Here is a 13,582-nt window from a genome sequence, read left to right as displayed (position 1 = left end):
ATAATGAAAAGAATGTCAGTCCCTATTTTTTTAAGCAAAAAAGTGATCGTAAACAACCCCCTAATCACCACCCTAATTAAAATTTGTCATTGACCTGATTTGATTTTCTTGATTTATATATTGTTAATAGGTTTTAGAAGTATGATCGGCTTAGAATGATAAGTTTAAAAAAAATGAAGTTAAAATGGAATAACGAGTTTTTGTAGTTTGGTAAAAAATGCCCTTTTCTTCAGAATAGAAAGATTAGCATCAGAGATACGAAAAAATATTTAAATATGAAATTGTAGCCTATTTAATTCCCAAGAACTTGGTTTGCAAAAATTTTTTTACGGCAAAATTTGAGTGAGCTATTGACAATTTAGACTTGTAATATCATGCAAAAACCACCTTTACCAACCCTTTCGATGCCACCTCTTTTTGTGACTAAGAATTTTAAAAAGATTTAATATCAATAGCCTTATAGAAACCTTAAAATTCTTTTGTAACGAAGTTTCTAAGATAAAAAATAAAAAAGTTACAATTAAAAAATCAATATATTTATTTGAAAAAAAAGGAGAAATCCAATTGGAAGCATAATAATGTAAGTTAGCGGTGTTTTTAGTCGTTGGCCTTATTTATTCTTCATTATTTATATATTATTAATAGCTTCTAGAAGTTTGACTGGCTTAGAATGATAAGTTTAAAAAAAAACTGAAGTTTAAAGCGTATAACGAATGTTTGCAATTTGGTAAAAAATGCCATTTTCTTCAGAATAGAAACATTAGCGTCAGATATACGAAAAAATGTTTAAATATGAAATTGTAGGTAATTTAATTCACAAGAACTTGGTTTGGAAAAATTTGTTCTACGGCAAAAACTGAGTGAATGGTAAATTATTATACCATCGAAAAACATTGATTTTTTAGATATAAAACTAACACTTTCGATAGCGAATAAATCAAAAATTATTAATTTTGTCTAAAAAATGTATAGAATATTTTTTGCTTAGAATGAATGTTTTTATTAACTTGAGCGGTCAAAATATAATAAAAAATTTCCACCCCCGAGATGGGGTGGCAACCACCCCCATGGTAAAAGCGCCTGTCGGCATCATATAGATTTTCATCCATGGACTATCCACTATTTATTCTCAAATTTTCAAGCAAATTGATCCATTCTGTAAAAATTGCGAGGTGAAAAACTTTAGTTCCTGGACTAAAGAGTACAAAGGACTAGATTTACATCTGACCAAACATCTATTAAAATTAATCCAAAAAATTAAACAACAAAGCAGAATAAAATAAGAATGGAGATCAAACACAATCCTAATACGTCTCTTCAAAAAGGGAGAACGCAATCGCACTCGGAGAATTATAGAGGAATTATTAGTTTATTAAATAAAACAGTAAAATTTATAACCAAAATTATAACAAATAAACTGAATGATATTATAACACTAGTAGAAGAATACCAAGGTTTTAGGTCGGGAAGACCATGCATCAACGCTACATTTATAATGGAGAAACCAGAATTGATATTGCAAATATATTTCTGTATATTTATTAATTTTAATTTAAATGTTCTAAAATGCGGGCCTGCATTCTCCTGCCATTTTGGCCGATGTAGAGTAGGTACCTTAAAAGAAGCGCATCAAAAAGCTTGCAAAACCCCAGAGGTGTGTAAAATAGGGAGCACTTATTTTGTATTGATTAGTGATTTTGTATCAATATGACTTAAAAACTACTGGTAGGTATGTTGTATTCCAAGAAGATCTTTTGGATGGAATACGAATGTAAGCCTAAAAAATGTATGGAACCAAAAGTATTTGGGGTTTTCTTGAGAAATCGCAAGAAAAGTGATTGTTCTTGTAATAAAATGTCTTATATAGTTTATTAATAAGGTGGAGAGTAATTATTATTTACGGGTATTTGTTTTATTATATTAATTTCTTCTTTGAACGCTTCTTAGGTAAGGGAAATTTGAAGGCCCTACTGAAGATGTACAGTTACGATCACTGAATAGTTTACACCTTAATTTTTATATTGTAATACTGTAAAGTTGCAGTGTCGTACGAATCTGATAAATGTCAAATTCGCGATAATATTCACCACGCAGCAACTAGTGGTTATTACTGAGAGGGTGAGACCCGCGTGTTTTATTAGGAGGTTAACAGTCAAGAAAAATAATCTTCTGTTTGCAGTTCAAAAATGTCTGTATCTGGGTAGGGATAAAACTAGATCGAGATAAAACTAGGTCCTATTGATTCCTAGGTTGATTATTATTTAAGGTTGGTTTAAATCATCATCATCATAATTATACATCTCCACGTGGAGCAAAGGGCACCTTGCGGTGTTTCAAGTACCATCAGGAATGATGGTGAGGTTGCTAGTCCCACGCACCATCTGTTGAGTTCCGTCCAATTTTGTTTACTAGTTTTCTCCATTTTCTTCTGTTTTTGCTATCTTTTTTGCATCGTTCCATGTTAAATTATTTTCTTTGAGTTCTTTCTCTATTGTTTTTTTCCACGTATAAGATGGTCTACCCTTTCTTCTTTTACCTTGAGCATTGTAATGTAGAGCTTGTCTATCAATATTTGTTGCTGGTTTTCGTAAGGTGTATCCTATCCACTTCTGTTTCCGTTTTTTGATTGTATGTTCTATCCTTTCTTCATTTGTTATTCTCCACAATTCGTCATTAGTAATTTTGTTTGGCCAAAATATTCTCAGTATAATACGTAGGCACCTGTTAAAGAAGGATTTTATTTTCCGAAAGAATTGTTTATGGTGTTTCCATGTTTCTGCTCCATATAACAGGACAGACTTTACATTACTTTCAAATAATCGCAGCTTTGTTCTTCTGCCGATGTTTGTCGAGGCCCATATCTTGCGTAATGAGTTGAAAGCGTTTTTTGCCAAGCTTATTCTGTGCCTTTCCTGTGCCTCTTGTTGTGTTTACCAGACTGCCCAAATAACAGAAATCTTTTACTTCATCTATTTGTTTCCCTTCTAAATATACAGTGAGCACGTAAAGGTTGGAATAAATTAATTTACTCGAGAATGGACGATTTTGAAAAAAAATCCCGAAACAGGTCAATTTTTATTTTTAAATTGCGACTTTTTGGCATATATATCATACTAGTGACGTCACCCATCTGGACCTGATGACGTCATATATGATTTTTTTAAATGAGAATAGGGGTTGTGTAGTAGCTCATTTGAAAGGTAATTCAATTCTCTATTCAGTAATATAACCATTAACATATTTATTTATACAGGGCGTCCAAAAATAATTTTTTTAATAAATTTTATTGGCATAAAAAGAAGAAATCTGTGTAATTTATTTACCTCAAAATACATTTTACTGCTCTCAGAAAACAGGAAATAATGTTTATTTGACAAATAAATATTGTTTTTTGCTTAAATTTAATATTAAAGCCCACCTTCCTCTTGACAGTTTTAACATTTAATTTAAGCGAAAAACAATGATTATTTTTCAAATAAACATTGTTTTCTGTTTTCTGAGGGCAGTAAAATGTATTTTGAATTAAATAAATTACATGCATTCTTCTTTTTGTCAATAAATATAACTCAAAAAAAAATTTTAGACACCCTGTATAAAGAATTATGTTAATGTTTACATTACTGAATAGAGAATTGAATTACCTTTCAAATGAGCTATCACACGACCCCTGTTACTATTTAAAAAAATCATCGATGGCGTCATCACGTCGAGATGGGTGACGTCGCTAGTATGATATATATGCCAAAAAGTCGTAATTTAAAAATAAAAATTGACCTGTTTCGGGATTTTTTTCAAAAATCGTCCATTCTCGAGAAAATGAATTTATTCCAACCTTTACGTGCTCAATGTATATTGTTTCCGTTCGTTTCCCCATTTGATATTTTCGTTTTTTTGGGATTTATTTTTAAGCTGGTTGTTTTTGCTATGTTGTTCAATCTGGTAATTTTGTTCTGCATGTGTTGTCTGTTTGATGTTGTGAGGCATATGTCGTCAGCGAACTCTAGATCATCTAGTTTTTTAAATGGTGACCATTGTATACCTGTTTTTTTATCTTAAGTTTGTTTTATTATCCAATCTATGTCTATTATAAACAACGTCGGTGACAAGACACACCCATGTCTTACTACTTTTTTGATGCTTATTTGTTGGGATAGTTCTCCTTCACGTTCAACTCTAGCAAAACATTCGTCGTTGTTTTGGCGTTCAAGGTCGGCTTAAATAATAATTTAAAATTGAGGGTGATTATTTCATTCATAGGAGATTCTGACCAATAGAAAGCTACAGAAATGCAAATTAAGGTGATAATTTTTGATAATCTGCTCCCGTCGTTAAGCATATTACGTCAGATGCCCTTCGTTGCTATGAAAAAATACATTCAGTGACATTAATGACCATTAATGTTTTAAAAATTATAAAAGTGATGACTTTCAATCGTCATATTATATTTATAAAAACTGTGTGTTTAATGGTACTTTGTACTTACATAAATAAATTACAATTAAATTTTGGTTTTGAACAGTTTTATTCATTAAATAATCGCAACAAATTGCACACGATCTCTGAAATTAATATAGAATTTTTGCTCTCGTGACACTTTGACATAATTTCACTCGCCTTCGGCTCGTGAAATTAAAACTGTCAAAGTGTCACTCGGGAAAAATTCAATAATTTCAGAGCTCTTGTGCAATTACTACGGAAAATTTTCTAAATGATCCAGCTAAAATTATAATATAATTTTTTGTATGTAAAAAATTGACTAATGAATTTGTATATATTTTATTGTCCAAAATATCTTTTTCTACCACCGTGTTAAAAATGCAATTTATCTACTCTATGTCATATTACTCGTATGTATAAGTTTTTAGTTTATGAAAATTGTCATTATAGATAGCAGTGCGTGAAGGATTTATAGTGTGCGTGAAGTAACAATGTATTTTAAACGGGATTTACTTTTTCACACTGTTTTTAACTTTCGCGTTGTCATGGTGATGACAATATAAGCAATGAATTACAACAAAAGTTTTGACAGTTTTGTAGTTTGAAAGTAGTTTTAAATGTCAAAGTTATAAAAATTGTAGAATAGAAATTAATTCCAGTGACGAAGAGTTACAGCTTTTTTTATTTGTTTATCGTAGATAAAATATTGTATAAAACTGTGCGTGAAGTACTTTTTGCGAACTTAGGCGATTTATAGCACTCGCTCCGTTGTCGCTCTTGCTCTAAAAATCGCGTCAGTTTGCAAAAAGCATACTTCACGAACTGTTTCATAAATAACTATTTTAGCACTCCATAGGAGCGTTAAAAATGCTACTTTAATCACTAGTCTTTTAAAAATTTTAAAGCACTGCAGTTAGAAGTGAATTGTCAAATTGTGAAACGTCAAAATATTTATATTTCATTTACTAACATTAATATTAATAGTACAACTTGCGCAATTTGGAAAAGGTGGTTTAAAAGGTTTTTTAACATTTAATTTAAACTGTATTATTGCATTTATAACACGTTTGTAGAAAAAACAAGTTTATGTAACGGTATAGTATTTTCGCTAAGAATTTTTAGACATTCCCCTCGAGTGTAGACAACCAGTTCTACCTTTTGCGGGTCATAGGTTTCATGGTTTCAGCAATTAAAAAAATATTGTATTTTATAAATTTATAACGTTTGTAGAAAAAATATTGTATGATGTGCGTGTTAAAAAGTACATTTTTAAGGCACTCATGTGAATTGCAGAATGAGCGAAGCGAATTCTGCAATTCACATGAGTGCCTTCATGAGTGCAATTCAAAAATTTTCACATGCGTGCCTTAAAATTGTACTTTTAACACCTACAGTAGGAAAAATGAAAGAATACCCATGAACGAACATATAAAACACGCTGTATTTTCCTGTCACCGTGTCAGACAAAAAATTGGCCAGAGCAAGTACATGTAATAATTATTGTTACATGTACTTGCACTGGACAATTTTCTTTGTGACACTATGACAGGAAAATACAGCGTGTTTTATATGTTCGTTCATGGGTATTCTTTCATTTTTCCGACTGTATATCATAAATAACTATTATGTGATTATAGAAATTATCAAATTCCATATAACTAAATATTATTTTTCTTTTGCAGTATTCAATGAATACGACCTTTTGGGGGCGATCTCAATACCGTTCCCCGATCCCAAGACGCAATACATCGAAGAAAACGGCCACGACGGATTTCCCGCCTTCGGATTTAGATCCGGATCAGACGTGAAAATCGCTCACAGGCAAATACTGCCGGAGAAATTGTCTTCGGAATTTTCCATTTTAATAAGTGCCAAGCCGAAAAGCAGACGGGCGGCATTCATCTTCGCTGTTGTTAATCCTTATGATACGGTGAGTAAGAGTTTGTTTGCTTTTCTGCAACGATGCTCTATATTAGATGATATTAAGGAAAGTTATAATTTAACCTTAACGAACGAAACATATTGCTGTAAACTGTAAACTCAGTAAACTGGCTTCATTCCACTGAACTAATATACTCTTGTTGGCTTTCCGGTAGATATTAAAATTAAACTGGAGATTTTGTTTATATTAAAATTCCACAAATATAATATCTTTTACTTACCTCTAATATGGAGAATGTAGAAATCCTTCTTCTTCTTCTTCTTATTCTTGTCGATACTTACTTACTTACTTCTTATACTCTGTTGATCTGTTAATTTCGACGTTGAAGTATTCAGTGGCGTAACAAACTCCGTCGGGGCCCTCCCGCAGAATTGGAAATGGGGCCCCTTTAAAAAAATTACTAAATGCAACTAGTGTAACAAAAACGTTATAGCCCAGAAAATGTAAGTGAAATACGGCGATACCGTGTAATTTTCAGTGTCACCACCGAAGTGGCCAAGTCAATACTTTTAGAGTTATTTAGGAGTGAAGATGTTTGTTGTTAAAAAAAATGAAGAATGTGTGTGTACTTTGTACGCACGTAAGAAGTTATTCTTCTATTATATAATTTTAACGAAGTAAATATACTTAACAAGTTATTTGTATTTTATTTAAATATTAAACTAACTTTCTTATCTACCACTTTCAAAAATTTTTTATTAAAACAACCAAAAATTAAAAAAAAATATGAATCGTCCAGGATTGGAACCCGCGACCTTCCGATCCCTGACCCAACGCTCTACCAACTACACCACGGAGCTACTTTTAACTGACACGTAAGTTTCGGATATAATTACACAACACAGTGACAAATAGATATATTTATAAAAATGTTATACCTAGGTACATAATATTTTATTATCTTACTACAGACAAAGACAAATCCAAAAATTATAATAAATAATACATTTACTAAAAACACTAATATATTCTTTTAATGACTTATTTGCGCTGATACAGATTTACAGATACATACATACCTACCTACCTTGAAAGATTAGCAAAGAACTACATACTGTCTGTGATTTATGAAAAAAATGAAGTCTATCGACCCAGTAAAAGCAAAGTTGTAGCTCATAAAAAATTGTGCTTATTCGTCAAATTCCAAATCGAATATTCAACATAAAATAACCAAAAAATGAAGCATTTTTCGGGGAAAGCTCATTAAAACTTTTTTAAAATGTTTAAAAAACTTTATTATTTTTTATTAAAGTTTCTAACATCAATCTCTCTCTATTTAGCACCCTAAATGAAACTAATCATTACCGCTTTACAAATTACTTAACTTTTTTTATATGACTAGTAAGTTTCAGCGGTTCAAAGTGCTTATTTTTGAAAGGACTTGTCAGTAATCACGAGTGTCTGCAAATTTAGAAACAGCCACATCTTAACCAATTTTTGTCTTACAGAAAAACAAAATAACACACAAAAGCAAAACCTACATTTCTTTACTGTTTGAGTTTTTTCGTATCACTAATACTTTATAAGTTTTTTTAAAAAAAAGGGCATTTTTCCAAAATAAAGAAATTTTTTTTTACAAAAAAACCAAATTTTTGCATAAATAAGAACTTCGAACCGGTTACAGATCATATAATATACAGTTACAGATCATATACATATTATATAAAGTAAATGGTAAAGCGCTAACGATTAATTTTATTTGGAATGATAAATAGAGATTTTCACGATTATTTTTTTTTTACCAAAAAAGGGGGCCAACTTTATTTTGACCGTAACTCGCCTAGTTTTGATGCGAGAAACTTTTATAAAAAATAAAAATAAAGCTCTTTTTTAAACATTTAATGTTTATTATGTAATTTTTAAAAGTTTTAATGAGCTTTCCCCAAAAAGTGCTTCACTTTTTAGTTATTTCACGTTGAAATATTCGATTTGGAATTGGACAAATAAGATCAATTTACTGTGTCGATATACTACATGAATACACCTTTTTTTTTATAAGCTACATTTTTGCTAAAACCGCTTGAAAACGTGTTTTATTTGTTGAAAAATAAACATTTTCACTCTCAAATAACTTGAAAAGTATTGACTTATATAAACTTTATAGAGCAAAAATTAGTCAATTTATCCATTTTCGGACTTATTTTAAACGTATGTTTTCACCCCTGAGAGTCTTCCCTTTCGCCCTCCCAAGTAAAAGCAACCAACGACACAAGTCCAACTTTGAAGTTGAAGTTTAAGTAGAACCTAAATCCAAATTGTCAAGCATATCCGTCGTGGCGCTGATAATTACACTTCAAAACGGTCATTTACTGGGCTACTACTGCTACTAGTGTATTCATGCACTGTTTATGGCAACTTGCATTTTTCATCTATGCGTAAAATAATATAATAATAACACATTTTTACATATATTAGACGACAAGATGGGGCCCCTGATATATTGGGCCCCCCACAAGCTTCATGCTGCGGGGGCCTCTGTTACGCCCCTGGAAGTATTTCTTGAGAGGTAGACTGCAGCTATCTCTCCATCTTTTTGGTGATCTCCCCGGTGGACGCTTGCCAGCTGGTTTTCCTTCTAGTGAAGTTTTTGGTAGTCTATGCTCTTCCATTCTTTTTACATGACTGAACCATTCCGTGCGTCTTTGCCTACCCCATCTTACTACATATTTTATGCCACATTGTTCCCTGATGATGTTGTTTCGTATTCTATCCCTTCTTGTCGTCACTGCTATTACTCTTAGTGTCTTCATTTCGGCTGGTCATAGCATAGCATGCTTTTGGCTTTATTGGTGTCTTCTCTTGATTCAGTACCATAGGTCATAATAGGTCTGATGCAAGTTTTATAAATTCTAACTTTGCTGTCCGTTATCATATGTGGGCTATTCCAGACCACATCTCCTAAATATCCGGACATGACTGCGGCCTTGTTTATTTGTCCTTTAGGTCTCTGGCTGGATCATGATAACTTGATAAATCTACACCTAGATATTTGAACTGGTGTATCTCTTCTATGGATTTCCTTTCTACCACGAGCTTGTATCTAATTGGATCTTTCGCAATGGTAATGCATTTTGTTTTATGCGTGGATATGTTCATGTTGAGTCGTCGACATGCTTGGTAGACTCGATAAAGTTGTCTGTCTAGGTCATTCTCATTATCTGCAATCAGGGCTGCATCATCCGCATAGCAAACTATACTGATTCTACTGTGACGGAGTCTGTATCCTAGTTGTAGCGATACCACATCTATTATTTCATCCATTGGCATATTGAATAGAAATGGGCTGACGGCTGAGGCTGTCTCCCTACCTGATTCCCCTTGATGTTGGTATGTTGGCTGTAGTTGTGTTGTTCGTTTTAATTTTTGTCGTGTTGTTTGTTGTTATTGTTCATTTGTTTTATGACTTCCACAATGTTTGCCGGTACCATTTTTTGCTTAAATTCTCTATTTCATTCCTCTATTGCACAGAAATTCTCTATTTCTTTATATCTGTCCAATCACAAACCCTTAATTTGTAATCTGACATTAATTTAAACTTCCTAATTTCACTGTGTATTATTAGAGCTATATTTATAATGAGCCAAGTTCAAGAGAAATCATTGGAATATAACAAACCGGCATATTTATGTTTCGTGGACCTTAAGAAAGCATTTGACAGGGTCACATTAAAGGACGTTATCCACTTGTTATACTAGAGAGAGGTAGATCTGGGAATAATTAAAACGATAGAAAACATCTACTAGAACAACACAATAAAAGTAAAAGTGGAAGATGAACTAACTGACCCAATTGAAGCCGGCAATGGGATAAGACAGGGGGATTCCTTGAGTCCTTTATTGTTCAACCTGATCATGGACGAAATAATAAAAAAAGTTAGAACTAAAAAAGGATACCAAATGGGAGAAAATCAACTTAAAATAATCTGCTATGCGGACGATGCAATACTAATCTCTCAAAGCGAAGATGATTTACAACGTATGCTGCACCAATTCAACATAATCGCCAGAAAATTTAACATGTTAATTTCCTCAAAAAAGACAAAATGGATGGTTATAACAGCAGATCCAATAAGATGTAAATTACAGCTGGAAGGTTAGATAATAGAACAAGTGATGGAGTTTAAATTCAAGGCAATATATATGGAGTTTAATAGGCAAGTGATGGAGTCAATAGGCACTTGCATGGAGAACCAGTGCCACAAAGTTGGAAAGAAGGATGGATTACATCTATCCATAAGAAAGGAAATAAGGAAGATTGCAATAACTATCGGGGTATAACTGTTACGAGTACGCTTAGCAGATTATATGGAAGAATTATAAAAGAACGCATATGCGAAGAATACCGCCCTTTTGAGTCAGAAGAACAAAACGGATTCAGAGCAGGACGATCCACAATAGATAGTATTTTCTGCTTATCCCAAATACTTGAGAAAAGAACACTGAGATCTCGAGAAGTGCATTTACTCTTAGTCGATTTAACAAAAGCATATGACACCGTGCCTGTTGCGAAGTTGTGGAAAGTATTGGAGAAAACCAGTATCAGCGTTACACTAATCGATGCTATTAAAGAGCTTTATAAGAACACAATAGCAAAAGTTAAAATAGGAAAAGAGGTGTCTAATGGTTTTCAGGTAACAAAAGGACTTAAGCAAGGTTGTTGTTTATCTCCCATACTGTTCAACATATATATCGATGAAGCACTCAGGCACTGGAAGAAGAAGTGTAAAGGGATGGGGCTATCTATTGGGGATGAAACGTTATATACGTTGCACTATGCAGATGACCAGGTAGTTATTGCCCAAGACAAAGAAGACCTGGAGTATATGGCTAGAAAACTAATGGAAGAGTACAAAAAATGGGGCCTCGAAGTAAATGTCCAAAAAACACAATATCTTTGCGTAGGAGGAGAAAATAATCCAGATGACCTCGACTTAGAAGATGAAACTATTAAGAAATGTGACCAATGTACATATTTGGGGGTAAAACTGACAAAGACAGGACGAAGTGATGAAGCCATAAAAGACAGAATAACCAAAGGAAAACAAGTTATAGGTGCGTTGAATTCAGTATTATGGCAAAAAAATATAAGACCGGAAACGAAAAAACGAATATATAATACCATATTAAAACCAGTAATCGTCTATGGCTCAGAAGTGTGGCAGTTATCACAAAAACTTAAAGGTAACCTATTGGCAGTTGAAATGGATTTTTGGAGGAGAGCAGCGGGAAAGTCTAGATTAGAACATGTGAAAAATGAGGACATCAGGAGACAAATGAAAGTACAAAGATCAATTATAGAAGACATCGAAAAACAACAACTAATATGGTACGGACATGTTAGACGTATGGGGGAAGAAAGACTACCCAAAAAGATATTAGAATGGGTACCACCAGAGAAAAGAAAACGAGGACGACCACCAACAACATGGATCCAAGGAATCTCAAAAGCAATGTCAGCAAGAAATCTATCTGAAGAAGACTGGCAGAATAGACAGGCTTGGCGAACGGGAACCCAAAGGCGTATTACGCTGTGAACGGGATTTATATATATGGAGTTTAAATACCTAGGCATCACAATATATAGCTACGGAAGGCTCGAAACAGAAGTGGAAGATCAAGTGATTAGAGCAAACAGAGCCGCAGGTTGCCTGAATGACACAATATGGAGAAATAAAAATATCGGAAAAGAAATGAACGGCAGAATTTACAAAACATTAATCAGACTAATAATGACATACGCGGCAGAAACACAACCCGACACAGAGAGGATAAAAAGATTGCTCGAAACAGCGTAGATGAAAACCGTTCGAAAAATCGATGATAAGACTCTATGGGACCGAGCTAGAAGTACAGATATACGACGGAGATGCAAGGTGGATAACATTAATAACTGGGTAAGAAACAGAAGAATAGAATGGAATGACCACATAAGCCGAATGACAAGAAATACTGTAGTCAGGACACCGCGAGACGGTTCCCCAATAGGAAGACGATCAGTGGGAAGACCACGAAAACGATGGAACAACAACTTACTAGAGGCACATTGAAAAAACAGACAGAGTCATGTCTATACAAAAAGAAGAAGAAGAAGAAGAAGTTAGTGTCAAGGTATACATACGATTTTACATGGTCAATTAGTATGTCTTTTATTGTCTTCTTGAAATTGAGGCTCAGGCCGTATTCATCCCTAACTGAATTACCCTTTCCATTTCTTGTTGTAATTTATCTATGCTACTGGCAAGTTTCACCGTGTCATCGGCATATCTCATATTGTTCGTTAACTCATCGTTTATTTTTTTGCCCTCACTTGCATTTTCCATACATTTTTTAAATATATCCTCGGCATAAATATTAAATAGGAGTGGGGATAAGATACACCCCTGCCGGACACCTCTTTTTATCCATTACTAGAGAGAAACAGTCGAAATAGTGTGCTGTATCTTTAAAATGTTGATACAAGTTAACACACAACTCTTCAGTGCGTTAGATGCAAGTTCCAGCAGAGAAACCGAGATTTTCACTTTTTTTTGTTCTCTAGACATATTTCTTGACGATTGCTAAGATACAATTAAAATTAGTTACTGTAAATGACCCCTAGATCAGACTCTATAGTAAACAAACAGGTAGTTTTGTATTTCTACAGGTATTTCTAGAAGTCTAGTGGACTTCGCCCGTGGTAACGCGAAGTCGGTTGGAGGTATTACACACCGTTCGTCGAGATTAAAATGGAAGCTTCTCGATTCAGAACCGGACTAGTATAAAATAGGTCACTTGTGTTGATAGTCCAGGGCGCATCTGTTTTGAGATGGACGTTGAGAGGTGACTCAAATTTTTTTGCAGAAATTGCATGAAAATAAATCAAATAATAATATTTGAGTTATCCTCCCTCTCAAAAAGGTCCGGAACATTGTTTAAATAATCAAAATGTCAAAAAATTAAGGAAAAATTCGATTTTTTTCTTCGTTTTTTGATTATAACTTTAAAAGTATTAATTTCCGAGAAAAGTTGTATTGACATAAAAGTTGCGAAATTAAATTTCCTACAATGCAGAATTGGTTAAAAATTTAAAAAATAGTCACCCTAGTTGCAAAATAGAAATAATTGTGAACAAACCATACAAAAACAAGTATTCGCATTTTACGTTTTTCAACCATTTATGCTACACTTAGGACCTTCATATTTCACCCTGAAAAACTTTATGATA

General features: G+C 33.2%; 1 protein-coding gene across 1 annotated transcript in view; it reads left to right on the top strand.

Annotated features, from left to right (window-relative positions):
* The window catches only part of LOC114329174 (collagen alpha-1(XV) chain), a gene marked incomplete at its 5' end in the record, with an annotated part of 898,386 nt that overhangs the window by 177,626 nt on the left and 707,178 nt on the right, over nucleotides 1–13,582 (top strand). Inside the window, one exon of the mRNA XM_050657117.1 lies at nucleotides 6,120–6,367. Coding sequence (XP_050513074.1) covers nucleotides 6,120–6,367 — 248 coding nt within the window. The remainder of the gene's footprint in view (nucleotides 1–6,119; nucleotides 6,368–13,582) is intronic.

Source organism: Diabrotica virgifera, chromosome 7, assembly GCF_917563875.1.
Source record: "Diabrotica virgifera virgifera chromosome 7, PGI_DIABVI_V3a".
NCBI classification, from domain to species: Eukaryota; Metazoa; Arthropoda; class Insecta; order Coleoptera; family Chrysomelidae; genus Diabrotica; species Diabrotica virgifera.
This window is presented reverse-complemented; position numbering and strand designations above follow the sequence as displayed.